General features: G+C 48.4%; 1 protein-coding gene across 28 annotated transcripts in view; it reads left to right on the plus strand.

The window, feature by feature from the left end:
* Positions 1–20,635, plus strand: part of ANK2 (ankyrin 2) — a 566,593-nt gene that overhangs the window by 443,638 nt on the left and 102,320 nt on the right. For all 28 annotated transcript variants that reach the window (XR_012158530.2, XM_073340925.2, XM_073340929.2 and 25 more), the window contains 7 exons: positions 8,440–8,538; positions 9,222–9,320; positions 13,275–13,472; positions 14,969–15,067; positions 15,175–15,273; positions 17,750–17,848; positions 20,508–20,606. Coding sequence is in view for 27 of the 28 variants with exons in the window: in XM_073340925.2 (XP_073197026.2) it covers positions 8,440–8,538; positions 9,222–9,320; positions 13,275–13,472; positions 14,969–15,067; positions 15,175–15,273; positions 17,750–17,848; positions 20,508–20,606 (792 nt within the window). In the remaining variant the exon portion in view is untranslated. The remainder of the gene's footprint in view (positions 1–8,439; positions 8,539–9,221; positions 9,321–13,274; positions 13,473–14,968; positions 15,068–15,174; positions 15,274–17,749; positions 17,849–20,507; positions 20,607–20,635) is intronic.

Here is a 20,635-nt window from a genome sequence, read left to right on the forward strand (position 1 = left end):
CTGATTGTTCTGGAACCTTCCCTGTTGGGAAACGGAACGTCTTTTGCTTGCTCCTCAGCTATCTGCTTTCTATTCTTTCCTAAAGCCCCCTGGCCCGGATTTTTCTTACTTTTTGCATCTGTCTTATTCCCCCCCCCGACCGGGCCAGACGCTTTTTTTGTTTTCTTTTCATTTTTCGTGTTTTTTTTCCCGTCTACATACTTCGGCCCTTAGCTTGCCAGCACCCGCCCCCCCCCACACCTGCTTTCGGGCGCAGCTACTTGCCTCAGCTGAGCCCCCGGAGGAGGGGGGGGAAGAAGATTGCCGATTTGCTGTCCGGAGGGGGGAGTGGAAACCCCCAGACCCAGCCATTTTGCCAGCAGCTCGGACTTTACAACATTCTTAACATGCCAGAAGCCTTGGAACACAGCCAACGCAGCCGGAGAAGAAGATTTCAGCAGACAGAAGAAATAATTCAGGAGAGCTATAAATCATCGTGAAGGGGGCCGTAAGACTGAGTAATTTTCTGAATTATACTCTCGTGGGGGGGAGTTTGACTGTGATTACTTGCGTTTGTGGCGGCACAGGGGGTGTGGCATGGAGACCCCCACCCCCGATCCATTGGTGCCCCTACCCCCCCATCGTTATTACAACTGTCACGGCCCCCCCGCCGTCTGTCCCTGCTGGCAACCTGCCGTCTCCCTTCGGATCCAGCTGTTCGCTTTGAACTTTGCCTTCCGGACCGGACATAACAGCCGACCAACCGAGACTCTTTGGACAAACGTGTGTGGGTCTGCACCCCCCGCCCCCCGGATTGCTTATCCCACAACTTGCCCCTATTACCGGACCCCGATTTTGTTTCTTCCCCCCCTCCCCCAGTCTAATCCCCTCGGCATTCCTCCCCTCCCCGCCCACAGCCTAGCGGAAGAAGGGGCTACTCTGCTTCTCCCCTCCTCCTTCCGGTGTCTCCCTGTCTCTCCCTGCTCACAATGGCGGGGAACGAGAGGGGCGAGACTGCTTCAATAAAATTAGTTGTCCCTCCCCCCCCACCACCCCTGCCCGACCCCCAAGGTCCCCCCCCACCACTATTGTTAAGATACTTGCCAACCCCCCTGCTGGGGCACCGGTAGCAGGAGGCACCAGGGTGATTGCTGCTGCACCCACCGCCCCCCCAGATTCTAGGAACCCCCCCCGGTTCGCCGGAAGGGCCAGGGCGGGTGGAAAGGAAAGGGCCCCGCTAAAACCACTGAGCCCTCCATGGCAGGGGCTGCCCCCACCGCTGCAGCCTTGTCATCAACAGTGGCGCCCCTCCCTGCGTTTCCCTCCACCAGCTCTGCGATTGTCCCTCCCCCGGCCCCCAGGACGTATGCCTGGGCGGCAGCGGGCTCCCCCCTGCCTGCCGCCTCGTCATCTCGCCCCCCCCGCCTCCGCCACCATCACCAGCGGCCGAGGCCCTTTCCCCGCCTTGAGCAGGAGGCACGGCGTCTGTTGCCTCCTGGTGCCCGCCTCGCCCCACGTGGAGACATACGTGCAGGCGTTGGCGAAGGTGGTAGGACCCACGGCTATTGTGGCGGCCTCCAAGATGTATGGGAAGGTCGTTTTCTTCTTAGCCTTGGAGGATGCCGCCCAGGAGGCGGTAGAGAGGGGCCTGACGGTGGGGGGGGGTGTTTGTCCCCCTAGAACCGTTAGAAGACCTGGGCGTTCGCCTCGTCCTTACCTCCGTTCCTCCCTTCTTACCCAATGCTGCCCTGTTACCCGCTCTTTCCACCCTGGGGAAACTTGTCTCTGTCATCAGCCCTCTCCCGTTGGGCTGCAAGGACCCCACCCTCCGTCACATTTTTTCGTTCCGCCAGCAAGTGCAGCTTTTACCACCGGCAGGGGCGCGTGACGAAGAGGCGCTCGAGGGGTCCTTTCTAGTCCCCTACGAGGGAGCCCGCTATCGGGTCTTTTATTCTACCGGAGAGGCCCAGTGCTACCTCTGCTGTTCAGCGGGGCATGTCCGCAGAGACTGCCCTTTGGCCCAGGGGGGAGGGGCACCCGAAACCCCCGAGACCCGGCAGGACATCGGTCCCGTCGCTGCCGACGCCCCTGGCTGCCCAGCACCTGAAACCAACCCTCCTCCTACTCGACCCATCGCTGCTCCCGTCCGGGCCCAAGAGATACCTTCCCTACAACGCCCAGACGAGCAAGGGAGTTCCACCCTTGCTAGTACCAATCCAACAGAGCCTATGGAGGAGGGTGTGGCAAGGATATTATCGGGTATAGGAGAGGGCCCTCCCCAAGGAGAAACCCCCTCCCCTCATGTTGCCTCACCGCTACCTCCCCGAACCCCTAAACCATTGCCTCCGCCCCCCGACACGACCCCTGCTAACCAGCCCCCAGATGACGCTATGGAGGGCTGGACCCTAGTCCAGGGGAAGCGAGGCAAGCGGAAGGCTCGAGCTCCGCTGCATCCACCCGACACGGAAGCCCCCCGGAAGACCAGGAAAGGAGGCACTGCTATCGAGCCTCCCGCCATGGCCATGAGCGAGATCCATCCGCTGGTGTCGGGAGGGGAAGACGGACTGGCATTGGAGGGCAGAATCCCCCCTCCACGGGAGACCCTCCCCTCCGAGACTTCTGAGGACGCCCCTTCTGCCTGGACACTACCCAAACCCCCCATGACCCCGAGGCGACCGTTGAGGCGGGCCCTAGAGGAGAGGCCCCCGGGGTGGCAGGAGTTGGCCTCTCCCCCGTGTACGCGGAGATTGAGGCCCTAGATTTGACCCCGGTCACCCAGGGAGGGGATGATCTGCTGCCGGCTGGCCTAGAGCTGGGCAGCCTTACCCCAGCCTCCCTTTCCCCATGCTCCCTCCCTCTAATTGCCTTCCCAGGTGAGCACCCTGCAGAAGGTGGTCCACCACCTGATGCCATGGCCGCTAAGACCACCATGGAGCCAGCACCTAGCATTATTGGGAGCCCCCTCCCTTACCCCTTAACCCTTGACTCTGCTCAGGAGGCACTTTCCTTTAGCTGCTTGCCTCCTGCACCCCAGAGCCTTACCCCTGCCCCCACCCCTGCCCCTGCCCAAGTTCCCTCCTCCTGCAATGTTAATGCCGCCCCTGGGGTTATTTCCTTTCCGCCTTTCGCAGATTCCCCCCAGGGAGCAGTCTTTGCACTTTCTAGCCGCGACCCATTAGGAGTGGCAATTTTTCCCCTGCCACCCCCCTCCACCCCAAGGTGTGAAATGAATTTAATAACCCCAGCCTGTCAGACGCCCCGTCGGTGGTCCGCACCCTGTCTACCCGCCTTAGCGGACCACGAGGCTGTATTAAGAGGCCCATCAGGGAACACCTCGGGAATTGTAATCCCACCCCCCCATGAGCTGCGGCATGCGCTACGGAAGTTCCTAGAGCACACCTGTGGCACCCGCGATAGGGCACAGCTGGCTCTTCAGCTATGGGGGGACTTTGATCAAATCCTCCAGGCCACAAGGGCCCTTATAAAGGAGGGCAGGGGGCAAGGAAGGCACGGTGCTGCGGCCTACGAGCAAGCCCGCAGCTTCCGACGCGATCTACTCACCTACGGGATGGGTCACAGGTTGCTGTGCAACCCGCTGGGAGCCCTGAACACCCCCGCCAATACGAGGCCCCCACCTCCCCAGCCCTCCGCATGACGCCTCTTATTATTGCGACCCTGAATACCAGGGGCTGTAGGATGGCTCTCCGCAGGTCCCAGGTGCTCTCTGACCTTCGGGAAGAGAGGTACTCTGTAGTTTTCCTGCAGGAGACCCATACGGACCCGGCCGCGGAGGACAGGTGGTGGCTGGAGTGGGGGGACAGGGTATACTTTAGCCACTTTGCGACCTGGCAAGCTGGAGTGGCGACCCTGTTCTCCCCCAACCTACGGCCTGAGGTGCTAGGGGTCAACGAGGCCGTGCCGGGCCACCTGCTGCACCTTCGAGCCCGTATGGAAGGGCTCGTGGTTAATCTTTTTAACATCTATGCCCCGCAACTGAGCTCCAGGCGGCCACAATTTTATCAGCAGGTGTCCGACTTTCTCGGCACCCTGGATTCGCACGAGTGCCTGGTCCTGGGAGGGGACTTTAACACCACCCTCGAGGAACGGGACCGCTCAGGGGCCGAACCGAGTCCGGCCGCTGCGAATATTCTCCAAGGGATAGTTGACCATCACTCCCTAGTGGACGTCTGGCGTGACCATCACCCAGATGACACCTCCATGTTCACCTTTGTCCAGGTGGAGGCCCATCGGTCACACCACTCTCGGTTGGACCGTATTTACTTATCCCGTTTCCATCTTTCACAGGCCCACTCCTCCGCCATTTGGCCGGCCCCATTCTCCGATCATCATTTAGTCACCGTAAAGGTCTCCCTCCGTGCAGAGAGACCGGGGCCGGCCTATTGGCACTTTAATAACAGCCTGTTGGAGGACGAGAGCTTTGTGATGTCCTTCCGGGAGTTTTGGCTGGCCTGGCGAGAGCAGTGGCGTGCCTTTCCCTCGGTGCGGCGATGGTGGGATCTCGGGAAGGTGCGCGCCAAGCTCTTCTGCTGTGACTACACTCGGGGCACCAGCCGACGGCGAAATGCGGCGATTGAGCAGTTGGAACGGGAGGTCTTAGAGATGGAGAGGCGCCTGGCCGCCGATCCCAAGGACCCGTCCCTCTGCGGAGCGTGCCGGGAGAAGCGGGAGGAGCTCCAGGCCCTTGAGGACCACCGGGCCCGAGGTGCCTTCGTTCTGTCCCGCATCTGCCTCCTTCGGGAGATGGACCGCGGCTCCCGCTTCTTCTATGCCCTGGAGAAAACGAGGGGGGCCAAGAAACACGTCACCTGCCTTCTTGCGGAAGACGGCACCCCCCTCACGGATCCGGAGGAGATGTGTGGGAGGGCCCGTGACTTCTACACAAGCCTTTTCTCCCCAGACCCGACCGATCCTGACGCTTGCGAGGTGCTCTGGGAGGAACTCCCCACGGTCAGCGTGGGCGACCGAGACCGACTAGAGCTGCCTCTCACCCTGGCCGAGTTCTCGGAAGCCCTCTGTCGCATGCCCACCAATAAATCTCCGGGCATGGACGGGCTGACCGTGGAGTTTTACCGTGCGTTCTGGGACATTCTCGGCCCAGACTTAGTCACTGTCTGGGCTGAGTCCTTGCAGAGCGGGGTCCTCCCTCTGTCATGCAGGCGAGCGGTGCTCACTTTGCTGCCGAAGAAGGGGGACCTCCACGATCTACGAAACTGGCGTCCCGTCTCACTCCTTAGCACGGATTACAAAATTGTAGTGAAAGCAATTTCGCTGCGGCTAGGGTCTGTGATGGCGGACGTGATCCACCCAGACCAGACCTATACTGTCCCGGGTCGCAGCATTTTTGATAACCTCTTTCTAGTCTGAGACCTTTTGGAACTCGGGCGGAGAGATGGCCTATCGTTCGCCCTCCTGTCTCTTGATCAGGAGAAGGCGTTCGATAGAGTAGACCATGGGTACCTCCTGAGCACTCTGCAGGCGTTTGGATTCGGACCTCAGTTTGTGAGTTTTCTCCGGGTGCTGTATGCCTTCGCGGAGTGTTTGGTTAGGTTCAACTGGACCCTGACTGAACCGGTCAGCTTCGGGCGAGAAGTGCGGCAGGGGTGCCCCCTCTCGGGCCAGTTGTACACTCTGGCGATCGAGCCTTTCCTCTGTCTCCTCCACAGGAGGATGACAGGGTTGGTGCTGCGGGAGCCGGAGCTGCGGCTGGTCCTGTCGGCATACGCCGATGACGTACTCCTCGTGGTCCAGGACCCGGGCGACTTGGCGCGAGTGGAGGCATGCCAAGCCATCTATTCGGCAGCCTCCTCCACCCGAGTCAACTGGGTCAAGAGCTCTGGCTTGGCGGTGGGGGACTGGCGGCAGGTGAGCTCCCTCCCATCCGCACTTCAGACCATACGGTGGAGTGCGGGTCCACTGCTCTATCTCGGCGTTTACCTTTCCGCCACGCATCCTTCCCCGCTGGAGAACTGGCAAAACTTAGAGGGCGGGGTGATAGAGCTGATCCGGAGATGGATGAGGCTACTCCGATGTCTCTCCCTCCGAGGGAGAGCACTGGTGCTTAACCAACTAGTCCTGTCCACGTTCTGGTACCGGCTCAACACCCTGGCCCCGGCCCCGGGTTTCCTGACTCACCTCCGGAGATTGATTCTAGAGTTCTTCTGGTCAGGAATGCACTGGGCCCCTGTTGGAGTTCTTCATCTACCCCTGAAGGAAGGAGGGCAGGGCCTGAAGTGTCTGTACACTCAGGTCCGCGTTTTCCGCCTCCAGGCCCTGCAGAGGCTCTTTTATAGTGCACGTAGTTCGGCGTGGAGCATACTGGCGCACGCCTTCCTGCGCCGCTTCCAAGGGTTTCGATACAACCGGCAGCTCTTTTATCTTTCTCCGAGGGGTTTTCCGCGAGACCACTCCGGGCTGCCGGTCTTCTACCAGGACCTCCTCCGGACCTGGTAACTGTTTCTAACAACCAGGTCCGTGGCGGCCACCGTGGGAGCAGATCTCCTCACGGAGCCACTGCTACACAACCCCCAGCTCTGTGTGCAGGTGGCGGAGTCTCGCTCGGTGCGCCAGAGGTTGGTCCTGGCGGAAGTCACGAGGGTCGGAGACCTCCTGGACTACGACCGGAGAGACTGGCTGGATCCCCTGACGCTTGCTCGGCGCATGGGGCTCTCCAGCCTCCATACCCCCCGGCGCGTACTTCAGGAGGTGAAGGCCGCCTTGACCCCCGCAGCTCGGGCTTATGTTAGCCGAGCCTTGTGTGAGGGCGCACCCTGCCCATCCCTTACCCCAGGCCCGCCGGACCTTTCCATTGGGCCCCTACCCCGTAGATCCCAACAAACCCCTCACCCTTTCACTGCAAGCCGGCTGCACAAACTGCAGCCAGTTAGCTTTCAAATTGCACCACGGAAATATTTATATACACTTACGCTTCACACCCTTCACGCCCACACCCTGGTGTCCCGCCCCGATACAAAGTGGCGGGACCTCCTGCCACCTTTGGAGGGTGAGCAACCTCGGTGGGCCAGCCTGTATTCCACCTTGACCCCAAGGCCCGTCGGGGACATCAGTTGGCGGCTCCTTCACGGAGCTGTGAGCACGGGCATGTTTCTGACATGGTTTACCCCCATCCCAGACACTTGTCCTTTCTGTAATGTGAGGGAAACTCTGGCGCACGTATACTTAGAGTGTGCCAGATTGCAGCCCCTTTTCCGGCTCCTCACAAATATTCTATTACGCTTCTGGCTTCATTTCTCCCCTCACCTTTTTATCTATACACTTCCCATCCGTGGCCCCACAAAGTCGCGGGATCTTCTGGTCAACCTCCTCCTAGCCTTGGCTAAAACAGCCATTTATAAAACCAGAGAGAGGAGGTTGGCCCATGAAACATCCTGCGATTGTGGGGCCTTTTTCCGTCCTCAGTACATTCACGTATCCGGGCGGAGTTCCTCTGGGCGGCGTCCACCGACTCCCTTGACGCCTTCGAGGAGCAGTGGGCGCTGTCTGGGGTTCTCTGCTCGGTGACCCCATCCGGTTCCCTCCGTCTGACCCTTTGATTGAGGGGAAGAGCGAGAGACGCCAGCCCCAGCCGTTGCCGCTGTGGATACCATCATTCCTGTCATCTAGGAGGGGTCCTATAATACATGGGTGTCTACCCCCCCCCACCCCTAAACCGCCCACCCCGCAGCCTTGCCCATCTTACCGGGCACTCTCAGGAGAGGGAGGATCGGTGACACTGGGCGCGGCACTAGGTAACTCGAGGGGGTGGAAGACCATGAGTGTCGAGAAAGCCCCCCCGCTCTGGGTCCAGGCTAGCCTGAACACTTCTCCCTTCTGAAAGCTGCTGTGTTATACCTTCTGATTGCGTTGTTTTGTTGCATAGTTGTTTTGTTTCCTTTGGTAATTCTGTAAGCGTTACCAATAAACTTTCTTTCTGTTTAAAAAAAAAAACAAAAAAAAAAACCTTCCCTGTTACCTTACCCAGGGAAAAGGGACCTACTTAACCTGGGGCTAATATATCTGCCTTCTATCACTCTCCTGTAGCCATCTGACCCGACCCTGTCACACACCATAAAACGAAATAAAAAATTGAGCTAGTGAAAAGCTAAGTTTTGGATAAAATTTGAATTGGAGCCTCACCACCCATGCAATGGATATTGCTTAGTAAACTTTTTATGTGGTAAAATGTCATACTGTGGACATATGGAAGACTGAAAGAGAGGATATTTTCTTATATGACACACTCCTATCAAAATATTTCAGAGTGAGTAGTGCCATTACTACTTGTTAAGTCTTATTAGTTATTAATGAATAAAAATGGCAGATGGCTGTAATTTGAATTGTAACCTGCTAAAACATTCAAAGGTTGGTAGAGAAAAAAAGATCATTACGTGAAAGATCCCAGAGACTTACACTAAAATGTTTGTTTCCTAAAAAATTTTTCAGAAGGGATTCACACCACTGCATGTGGCAGCCAAGTATGGAAGATTGGATGTGGCAAAACTCCTCTTGCAGCGTCGTGCTTCTCCTGATTCAGCTGGCAAGGTACAGTCCTCCACTACAGGGAATCACTGGGTGATTGAATAGCAAAAAGCAATTATGCTTGGTAATTTGGTGAAAAAATAATGTAAAAGAAGGAAGAAGTTGCATTCACTGTCCAACTTAACTATATTAAAAAAAAAACGTCTCTCTGGAATGATTTTTACATATACATGTAATTGAGGTTACCTTGCAGTGTGTTTAATTTTTTACTTTTATTGCAGCAGGACATGTTGGTGCACAATTATAAAGACTGATACGTTACTGTGGAACAAGAAGTGCCCATTCTGTTAAATTATTCAGGTCATAAAAATCACTATGCAGAAATAATGGGGCAAGACCAGAACTATTACTTTTTCCCATGTTGCAAAGGTTGCTCATACTGATGTTTCTCTGACTTGGCGATTTCAGAACTTGGTTCATGATAAATAATAAATACTGGCCAAATAAAATTCATCCTCAGTTGCTTGCCCTGTTTTAAGCAAAGTACATCATACTAACTGTTGGCTTACTATTATTTTCAGTTTCAGTAAAGTTTCTAAAATGAAAATAATCCAGACTGAGTTAAATGTCATTTTGTTTATGTATTTATTGGCTAATCAATTAATACATTTAATATATATTGATTTGTGACTTAATGGTTGCTTATGCCCAGCTAACAACTTAATTCGGTAACACGCCCTTTACAGAATGGCCTCACCCCACTCCATGTAGCTGCTCACTATGACAACCAGAAGGTGGCTCTGCTGTTGCTGGAGAAAGGTGCCTCTCCCCATGCTACTGCCAAGGTGAGATTTCACAGCCAAGCACTGGCAACGTTCCGCTCTGAGAACCAGGGGAATAATTTTAAAACCACAACAAGAAACAAAGCAATGAAGGAGCTGAGTCAGCTGAAGGCTGGAGCCACAGTTGCGAATTCCTGGCACCCCAGAAGGTGGATATAGAGGCCTCTGCTGGTAGGAGGCTACAATTGTAGCTGACTCCTGCTTGTTCTTGAGCCTCTCAGATAAAGAGTTGGTGGGTGACCAGCAGGGGAAAGGGAGAAAGAATGCTTGGGAGTTGATGCACAAAGAAGCCTCATACTTTTTCTTCTGCCTCCTCTGCTGCCTCCTCTTCTTGCCCTTCACAGCCAGCCACAGTTTGGAGGGAAAGGAGTTCTCCTCCCCAGATAAAAGCTGGAGGAGAGATGCCTCTCCTTTTGCTTATAATTGTCCCCATCATTAGAATTCTCTTAGAGATATTTTACAACCTCATAGCTAGTTTTGTATCTGTAGTTTTCAGGATTTTTGAAGCTATGCACGAATTCTGAATAGCACTTCTGAGACTATGCTCAAGCCTATGAATTGTATCTTCTATGCTCAGGGTTTTTGTCTTTTTGATACTCTGTCTCCTCTCCCTGCTCATTCTTAAAAATAGTGCTGTTTTTTTCAATAGAGACTGTAAGAGTTGTTTTTTAAAGTCACTGTAGAGCGTTTTAGGTGCATATTTGCTTTATAGCATAGCCACTTATAGTCAAACCTTGTTACTGAAATGTAAGGACTGCTGATTATCCAATGTATTGAGAAATATGAGGAACTTCAGTCCATGAGGACACCAGATCAGGATGTCCTTGTGTGATTGAGTTCCTGAGTAAACTTTATGGATCACTCACTTGTCTATTGTCCTAAAAGAGACCCTATTCTGATCTTACTGAAGCTGCCCTGTTGCCTGTTCCAGTTAGTGACCAGATGCAAAAAGACTGATTTTCCTTTTACAGATATCAGTCAAGAGTAACTCCATTAAAGTCAGTGAAATTACACCAGTGTAAAATCAACATGCAAGAAAAATCTGGCCAAAGAGTACACAGCCAATTAGAGTGGCATCTCCATCTGATAGCTAGGCTCAGTGTGTGTCCAATATATTATTACAGACTCAGAGTAGACCCCATACAGTCTAAATGCTTTGGCTCTACCAGGTAAACCCATGGTGACATTCCTTGTGACTGAGTAGAAGGAGCTGTGCTAAGCTTCTCTCAGTCATTCTTTAAATATATTGCATATATGACTGTCTGAGTCCAACTCAATTTTAATGAAAAAGAAGCATAATTTAGAGCTTACTTTAGTACTGCATAGCAAGAAACCTGTATTTGAAACTGTGCGTGTAAAGAGGTTTGCCTGTGTGGCAGGATTAGGGCTTGTATCATTCTCTGATATGTTACAGGAGACTGAAAAAGGAAAAGGGGGGAGGGATATCTCAGTGGTTTGAGTATTGGCCTGCTAAACCCAGGGTTGTGAGTTCAATCCTTGAGGGGGCCATTTAGGGATCTGAGGCAAAAATTGGGGATTGGTCCTGCTTTGAGCAGGGGGTTGGACTAGATGACCTCCTGAGATCCCTTCCAACCCTGATATTCTATGAAAACACCCACACACGTTTTTATTGATTTAAAATTTTCTGGCTCCTACACTCTGCTCAAACTTTCCTTCAAGAAGTGGCCCTTCTTTTCATTGATGTACAGGAGGCGCTGCTTTTGCTGGTGTGGAAGCAGAAGCATTGCTGCAGTAAGAAATTTTACCAACCCTCCCCCCAAACACAAATACTACAAACTTAACAAGGATTCTGTTTGCCCTACCCCTAATTATGTCTTTGGAAATGAAATACAGGGAATTAAGTGGAACACCATCCTCTTCTTTCCAAATAAGACAGTATGTCAGTGCACTGAGACTGTACATTATGGTTATTTGCTCATGAAAGAACTCCTCCCTCTGACTGTATTTGCAGCCAGTTGCATAACTGACACAGCTATCAAAGTCACAAGTGCAAACATACATCCACCTCTATACTTTTACATCCAAAGAGCAGAGTGCAGTGCAGACCATGCACCCATCAAGCACCAAAAAGTTATAGCTCATCAGTCAGAAGCAGGGTATTTACTCATTTAGCGGGGGGAAATTGCGTGAACTGGAGCCAGTGACAGGAAAATTCTAATGTGTGAAGGCTAAGGCATAGTTAAATTCCAGCTTGGGTGGAGGAGAAGGTAGATAAGACAAAGCAGTTGCAGAGCAGGTCCTAGTAAGCTCCAAAATACAATTAACTCTAATCTGTGAGAGTAGAAAATAATACTGTTTCCAGGCACCTTATTTTACAGTGTACTGGCTTTTCCTCATTTTTGTGTAACTTCCCTCTCTTTTCTCTCTCCACCCACGCTCTAGGACTAGATCCTCAGCTTGTGTAAATCTGAATAGTTCAGTGTCAATTTGTATTAGCTGGGGATCTGGATCTAAGTTCTATTGACATCTGCTGACTACAGTATTCTTGTCAGCATCCATATGGGTCAGCCGCTACATGCATGCATTTCCAAATCATTGCATTTCTGTCTCTATATTCCTTGGGACATCTTATTCTTGTAGAATATGTTCTTCTATATATTACAATACTCAAAATTTCCAAAATTTAGAGTTTGTTGCAGTCTCTCAGTCTTCATTTATTAATCAACTACCACTTTGGTATGTGGAGGACAAGATGCACTTTTTTTGCATGATTACAGTTTCACACACTGAAAAGAAAAATTGGATTTAGAGAACTAAAGCCAAACTCATTGTAGGATATGCCTTTGAGTTAAACATTAGAACTGATGGAAAATGGAATTTCCCTCATGAGAAAATTTTGATTTTTTTGGAATGACTTTTCATCCAAAATTTCAAACTTTTTCACAGGAGGAAAATATCTGAAAAATTCCATTTTGGAATAACCAAAACAGTTAACTTTCCAGCTGCCTCCAAGGGGTGCCCAACTTCTCAGGCAGCCAACTCCCTTGGGGAATCAGGCACTATAGGGAGATAGCTGCCCAGGGAGCCTCTTCATGTTGTTCAGCTCCCCAGGGAGCTGGCTTCCCCAGGAGGCAGCTACCCAGGATGCTGGGCAGCCAGGGAAACTCAGGCTCTCAGGAAACCTGGCAGGAAAGCACTTTGTCCTGCTTTCCTGGTTTCTGTCGAAAGTGTCCATGGAGTTGACAGATCCAGCTGAATCTTTAGTTTCTGTTAGTTCAGCATTTTCTGACAGAAAAATGTTCTGTCTGAACATTTTTGACAAGCTCTACTAAACATAGATTTTAACATATTACTTTATAATGTGCAGTTTGCAATTGGAAAAATTAAAATGGCACTCATTCCCACCAGATAGCATTGAGGCAAGGAGCCCAGAGGTTTAGAAAAAGGACTAGATATGTATGTGGATATTGAAAACAGCCACAATACACCAGATAGCATGAGGGTCTATATCCTCTTTATGCTAGTTTGGGGCATAAAGTAACTACTAAATGGCAGGACTTAGGAAGAGATTTCCAAATGCATAGGCTATTCCATAATTTTCCACCTTCCTTTGAAGTATCTGGCATTGTCCGCTGTTGGAGGCAGAATACCAATCTAAGTGGACAGTTGATCTCATCTGATATAAGAATTCCTATGTAAAATAATTCTTAAGATAAAGAAATGTCGCAATAGTTAGTTTTTAATGGTTTTTCTTTTCAACATTCCTTCATATTTCTCTTTGCCACCATAATCTGAAAAGTGGACATTTTCTATTCCTCCATAATTATTTCCACTGGAAACTGACTGTAGGATTGTTAAGAATGGGAAAAATAACGACACAGGGTCTAGAGACAGATTGTTCCAAATATTTCTATGAAATAAAATGGAGCACTATTTACTGTGTGATGGATTTGTAAACATCAGAAAAGGCTATTAACATGTGGAGCCTGGTTTTAGAATGGATATACCCCTCTGCACATTGCTGCCAAGAAGAATCAGATGCAGATAGCTACCACGCTGCTGAGCTACGGAGCCGAGACCAACATTCTGACCAAACAGGGAGTGACCCCGCTGCACCTGGCCTCTCAAGAAGGTCATGCTGACATGGTTACCTTGCTCCTGGACAAAGGATCCAATATCCATGTGGCAACTAAGGTAATAGTTTATCCCCAGTGGTGAAGGGCATCACGGGGAGGACATCCAATGACTTGCAAGGTGCAATACAAGAAGAGAGCCAGCTGCTCAGAAATAGAGTCCAAACTATACATCCCTATACACATGCAAAAGCTCAAGATATGAGAAGTGTTAGGAAGCAAAGGCAGGTGGGTGAACAGCAGTAGTGAAGGTAGCTGGGGCTGGCAGAGAGAGTGACCCTGATCAGAGGCTGTCTTAAAAGCATATCATTAACAGCTGTGTTGGGTAATCTAAGGAGGATCTTCAGTGGTGTGCCATGTTCAGTGGAAAACGATGTGTGCAAGCTCTGACTGAAAGGTGGGCTTGGAGAAGCAGGCAAGCCAGGGGAAGTTGCTGCAGAACCAGCCGTGGAGAAAGGGTTGTAGTGTTTCCACAGTCCTGCAGTCTTGTAATCTCTGAGCTGTTTCCAACATAATACGAAAGTTGTACATCCTGTCTAAAGGATTAAGAAATAATAGAAGGGAGGTTGCACAAAGCTCTAGGTTCTGTGGGTCATTAGGTTGATCCAGCCCTGTGAGACACATGTCAGAGAACAATAGCTTGAGGGATGAACTAGTGGAGTGCTTATGGCACTTATCCCAATATATTGTGCCATCCAGCTTCCTTGCTGGGATGGAAGAAACTAGTAATGTTTGGCAGAGAATAATGCAGCTTTACTAGTTGCGAAAATAATAAAATAATCCTAATGAAAACCATTCTGATCCATCAGGTTTTCTATTGGAAGTGTGCCAAATCTTTCCTAGAAGTACCTTGATTCCCTCCCAAAAACATTGCATAAGACTTTCTGTGATGCAGTTTTATCCAGCCAAAAGATGCTGAACAAAATTTACTCTCACAGGCCCTGGTTCTGCAGCCTTTGCTCAGGAGTAAAAGCTGCATGATGAGGCTCTTGATGTATGAGAATAGTGTAATGCGCCATTCTAAGAAATGGGAAACAAACTGCTTTTCCATTCTCATATTCAATGTATATATTTATATAATTTATTTATATAAGCTGTTACCTATTTCCTATCCATGCGCTATCCATGTATGCTTTTTTAAAGGTTTGCTTAAATTCTCTTTTTGGGCCTCAATTCTCGTCTACAGTTTCCTTTATTTTGACTCCCACCCATAATTGTTAAGGCCCATTCCTCCCAGTTGAGGAAGGCTACATATGGCTTCCAGGGGTCATCCTACTTCATTAGCTGGCACTTCAATTTCTCCAGTGACATTACTGTGTAAAGTCCAGGTGTGGTAATCACTAGCTGAAAGCACCAATCTATAGTTACGATTACAGTTTGCTGTGATGAGCTATTTGCTAGTTTTACATGGATAGAGACCAATTCCCATCTTTGCTTAAAAATCTCTATTTTTGAAATTACAGACAGGATCTTGCTATATTTAAAAAATGATAAACTTGCAAGTCCCATTTCTTTGTTTTTGGTAACATTATAGTTCTCTTTCCATTTCATTTGTAGAGTGGATTGACATCCTTGCACCTTGCAGCTCAGGAAGATAAAGTGAACGTAGCTGATATACTGACAAAGCATGGTGCAAACCAAGATGCTCAGACAAAGGTAAACCACATAATGCTACTGCTTTCCATGTGAACAAGGATGTTATTGTTATAATGGAACATCCCATTGACTGCATAGGTTTACTTTTTTGTGTTATTTTATTGTAGCTGGGCTACACTCCTTTAATTGTAGCTTGTCACTATGGAAACATCAAGATGGTGAATTTCCTCCTGAAACAGGGAGCCAATGTCAATGCTAAAACAAAGGTAAAGAATTTTTCATCACTTCTGGTTTTTTTCTTCAGTGACCAAATGACACTAATTCATACTCCATATGGACAGCTATAGGATTGTTTTCCAAGTAGATCTTTTTACAAATTACGCATGCACGCTAGGTGTCAATATCTGCTGATTTGTGGCTGTGGTGGAATGAGTTCCCTCTGTTCTGCTTCAGGATGCCTTACTCACTAAACTGAAGTCTGGTATATTAACTCTGTGTGTGAGAAGGGAGATCTGTTCTCTTGAGTTTATCCTTTATTTTATTTGTACTGGTAACACATCTGAGCCTGATTTTGATCACATTAGTGTAATTCCATTGACTTCAGCAAAGTTACTTCTGAATTATACCAGAATAAAGCCCTCCAAGGTGTGCTATGTGGAGACAACTCTGCCTCTCTCAACCAGTGGTTTCTGAATCTTCAGAGTATATGCTTACACTGAGGGATCTGTGACCACAAAGCCTTGTTGCATCACAGATGCCTTCACATCACCTGCACCAGGAGAAGGCCAGCCCACAAGGGCCCAGCACTCCCTGGCTCCAATTCAAACTGGCTTCTTGTTGGTGGCCTGTAGTCATAGCACTACTGTTCACCTTCAGACTCACACAGTTTCCCTGGTGTTTTGGTGTCAGTGCAAACAGCTAAGCTCCGTTGATGGCTCCAACAACACCTCTGGTGTCCTTGACAACTGATCAGAATCACACAAATTTGTAATTCACTGATCATTCCTGCTGACTCCTCTGTCTCCAGCTGCTTACTTATTTGGTCAATCCACTCCTCAAAGTGGGACAGCATCATGAAAATGAGCCCAACTAAATAGCGTGAACTCCAATGCACAAAAAAACACAGAGGCAGGGGTAGTGTCAGGACATTTCCAGAGAAGACGTAGCCCAGACTCAGTAGGTTAAAACCATAGATAGGATTGTTCAAAGAGCTGGTAGGTATAACACAAGAAAAAAGTTGAAACCCATAATAAAAGCAGACAGCTAGAAACTGTGTGTTACCAAGAAGGAATTGAAAGGAATGTCCTAATTGCCCCATATCTGTTAGGTGTCACTCTGTATCTAAATGTGTGTTGAACTCATTGGGTCAGGTTCTGACTTCAGTTTCCCTGGTTATTCTAGTTATCTGAAATAATTCCATTTAAAGTTAGTTTAGAGTAACACCAGAGTACCTGAAATCAGTATCTGGCTCATTGGCTTTTTGAAAACATCATAAATCTTGGCAGCCTAACAGATAACCAGCATTGTGGATTCACTCAGTTTAAAGAGCAAGTCCCTCCTGGACAGATTTATAGCTGACAGAACATGTTAGAAGCCGAACAACATGCAATATCCTGAACCTTCAGGATATTGTATGCCATGTCCAGCAGAAAGGTGCTGTGTCTGGACTCAATCCCAAGGGACAGCACTGATATTAAAGTAATGGAAATAATGTGATTGTCAGTATAAAACACCACGACCTATAATAAACCCCTGCTCTGTATCCTACCAGATAGATGAATGCGCAGCCTAAATGTCACAAGGGCAACTAGCATACCAAGCTCATTCTCACCCATCTGTCCATATGAAAGATACGTCATAGTCATAGTTTAAGGCACACACAATTCCAAGAGATCAGTAAGAGTCCCTTAGGCTCTCTTATACATACATAAATGGTACAGTGAAATCAAATTGCTATTTTCCCCCAGTTTATTCTCTGCCTGCTTTCAAAGTCAAGTGCAGATAATTTTGTAAATTAGTTGCCTGACTAGATCCATACAATTCCCCCTCAGATCAGCTTGCTGAAGTGCAGTCTGGCTCTGCTTTTGTATTGTAGCATATCATGAATGGATCATTGGAGTAGATAAATATACAGAATTAAAATATATTTATTGGTACGCAGAACATGCAGACATTTCTCACTGTATCTGTGACACAGTTGGGACCTTTTGTAGACCAACAGAAGATGAACTGCACTGACATTCATAATCAGTGAGACTCGAAGTCAAACCGCTGTTTCATTTAGAATGGACTCAATCAGTGCTGTTAGAATTTACATGGCTTTAGAAATTAGCCCAAGTGTTTTAAAGACAAACTCTTCAGGTACCCATTAAAAACAGAGGGCTGGGAGTCAGAAGACCTGGCTCTGTCCCCCTCCCACAATTGCTCTGTGACCTTGGGCATGAGCATTATGTTTTCTGTGCTTCATTATTTCCATCTGTGAAATGGGGACGGTAATGTTTGCCCACCTTTGTCCTATGAAAAATGCTCCGCAAGTCAAAATATTATCATGATTTATTACTTCATTAATCCCTAGAGGGTTTAGAGAAGGTTGCTAAGAATTATTGTATGTGGGTGAAAAGCTGGCATAAATGTGGTTTTAAATAAATTAAATGTCTTGATTAGAGGAAGTAAATTGAAATGTATTTTCTAATCACTGTATTTTTCTCTCCTTAAAAATACGGTAATTACCACTAATAACAGAATGGCTACACCCCTCTGCACCAAGCTGCTCAACAGGGTCACACTCATATCATCAATGTTCTACTCCAGCATGGGGCCAAGCCCAATGCCATCACTGCTGTAAGTCTGGAAACTGTCTGTAGTACTACTGCAATCTGCCACCTGCATGCAGCTTGTTCCCCGGATGGCTCCTTTCTTTCCTGAGTGTGATTGACTCATTTGATTCCTCTCCTCTCTAGCCTTTTGCCGTGGTGAATGTGCTTCTCATACAGCTGGTCATCAGATGTGTGTGTGTGTGACTTCCTGCCTCCTTTCTAGCCCCTTAAGGTAGCTCTGTTTAGTTGCAAAGCTCTTTCCAGATGGAGAGTTCGTTTGAATAGTGAGTTGAGCATGGGATTTGGAAACAGTAATTCCTGAATTATAATTCCGGGTTGGCCACTGACTGGTTGTGTCACAGGCACTCTGCATCTCAGTTTCTCCATGTGTAAAACAAGGGTGGCAATAAACATGGAAGTCTTATTATTCTCCCGGTGCCTGGCCAAGATGAGGATCTGGACGAAGGCAAACGGACTGCAACCCTATTGTGTATAAAATGAAAGGGAGGCTTACTGCCCAGGATGAAGCACTTAGTCCAGACCCAATTTACACTATCCTTCTACCCATTTGTTTGCCACCTCCTGGATTGAGTTCACTGCCACTCCTGGATTCTTAGGTAGCAGTTATAGCCTGTAGCTTCTAACCTCTACAGACAGCCAGGAGTCTGCAACTGTTTTTCTTTAATGCCATTGTTGTAATAGCCATCTATACCACTGACAACTCCAGTGAGCTCTGTGTACCCAGAGGTTCCAGCTGGTTAAAAAAAAAAAAGAAAAAAACAGGCCTCAGCCTAGCTCCTGAGTGGGTCAGACTTGCCATGAGTGCATAATACAACTGCTTAAATCTGCACTGGCTTCTCACTCAGTCCCTGGAACAATACTCTGGGATTGAGTTATCCAAGAATCCATGTCTTAGTTTATATCCTACATCATCAGCTGGGAGGCTTTTATGGTCAGTTCCTGGGGCTAAACACCCCCTCAGGGCTTACTTAGTTTGAGGGTATGTTCATTGATTTCAATCACCTTGTAGAGCCGTCACAGCCTGGGTCCATCATACCTCAAAGCACAGTCACTCCAGAGGTAGCCTGGGCTCTTACTCTGGCGTTACCATCCACACAAAAACATCTCATCCAGGTTGAGTGGTGCATTCAAGTGGGACTATCTGGCACAGTTTGGGGAGGTTGGGAGTTTGGTCTGGGTTAGAGCCCCAGTTCAGCTTTCATTTGGGACTTGCCTGAGTTGCAGTGTTAGCTAGAGGTATATGTAATTCAAGAGTTACCCGAGCCTGATTCCTGTCTACACACAAAAATCTCTCACTTGGAGTAAGTGATGCTTTAAACTTGAGCTAGCTGGACCATCAGGGGATGTAGGTTGAAGCTCAAGTGCATCTGACGGTTGAGTAAATAATGCAATAAAGGTATTCTGTGCTGCTAATCCAAACACAGTGCAGCTCAGAGTGTCATTTTGCAGTATGGCTGCTCTCAGTCAAGAGAGCCTAACTCAAGAGGAGTTAACACTCAAGTGAAGCCAAGGCTTTGGGCTGGAAAGTCACCCACTTTGCAGTCGCTAAAACACTTGAGTGCTTATAGTCCGTCCATGTCTTCCCACAATTTTCACCAAGTCCCCAGAAGGACAGACAAGTACTCCCATTATTACTGCTGTACGAAGAACCATGGGATATGTCCTCAGAAGTCCTAGTGATACACACAGGTGCATACAGCAGCAATAAGGACACAGTAACTTGGATAATGCTTTGCAGTGTGGGCTGATACCTGGGGCTGATCACCCAGGTTAACTCTGCAGTGAAGACATACCCTCAGACATTCTTACCTGATGTAGCTTGTGTCTGATTTTTTTTTCTGCTTCTCCTGACAAAAAGCACTGATTTTTGGCTACACGTTGTGGATGGATTTATGCTGTGCTGCTGAGCACTTTTGAAATAAATAAACACAGACCAGATTTTGATACTCCTATTGAGTAGCTTCATTAACTTCAGTGGCGCAGCTCCTGATGTAAGATATGGTTCAGTGTGAGTGAGAATATAACAGTCTAGCCCTATATAAATAAATAATACCTATCCACATCACAAGGGTGTTCTGGGGTTTAACTAGCTAATTAATTCTTTAATTGAAGATTAAAAGGGCTATCTAAATACTAATTATTTTTATGGCTTAGATAGGCATTGAAATTAAAAGAATTCTCCCCAGGTCCTAAACTTGAAGCTTGTTTTGTTTTGTTTCCTGTTGCATCATGAGGTTTTGCATAAGTTATATATTCCCAGAGAGAGCATTGTACCTGCTGCAGATGTGAACTGTGTCTGTCAGATGTTAGACCCTAAAACTTTTTAATGGTTTTTGAATAACCTCCCAAATAATAGAGCTTTTGGAAAAAATGCAGTCAAGGCACATAATGTGTAGTGAAATTTGACAACTTTAGGGTTAAAGCATGCAACACATTTTTTATGAGGAATTGCAGGCAGATGTAAGTGTGTTGTGTTACCATGGTAATCAGGGCTATAGTCTTAAAGAAGTTACAAAGACAGATTCAGATGTAATGGTAAAACTCAGTGATTTTCCTAAGCTGTGCCTTGTTTTGGATGGAAATGCTGGCTCATGCAGTGCTGAGAGTGATCTCACTGATTCAAATCACAGTCCTCCCTCTCATTTCTCTCTCCCTCTCTCCAGAATGGTAACACTGCCTTAGCGATTGCAAGGCGTTTGGGATACATCTCAGTGGTCGATACTCTGAAGGTGGTAACAGAGGAGGTCACCACCACCACAACTGTGAGTACTAGATGTGTTTTAATGCTTCC

This window comes from Lepidochelys kempii, chromosome 4 (genome assembly GCF_965140285.1).
Source record: "Lepidochelys kempii isolate rLepKem1 chromosome 4, rLepKem1.hap1, whole genome shotgun sequence".
In the NCBI taxonomy this organism is placed as follows: Eukaryota; Metazoa; Chordata; order Testudines; family Cheloniidae; genus Lepidochelys; species Lepidochelys kempii.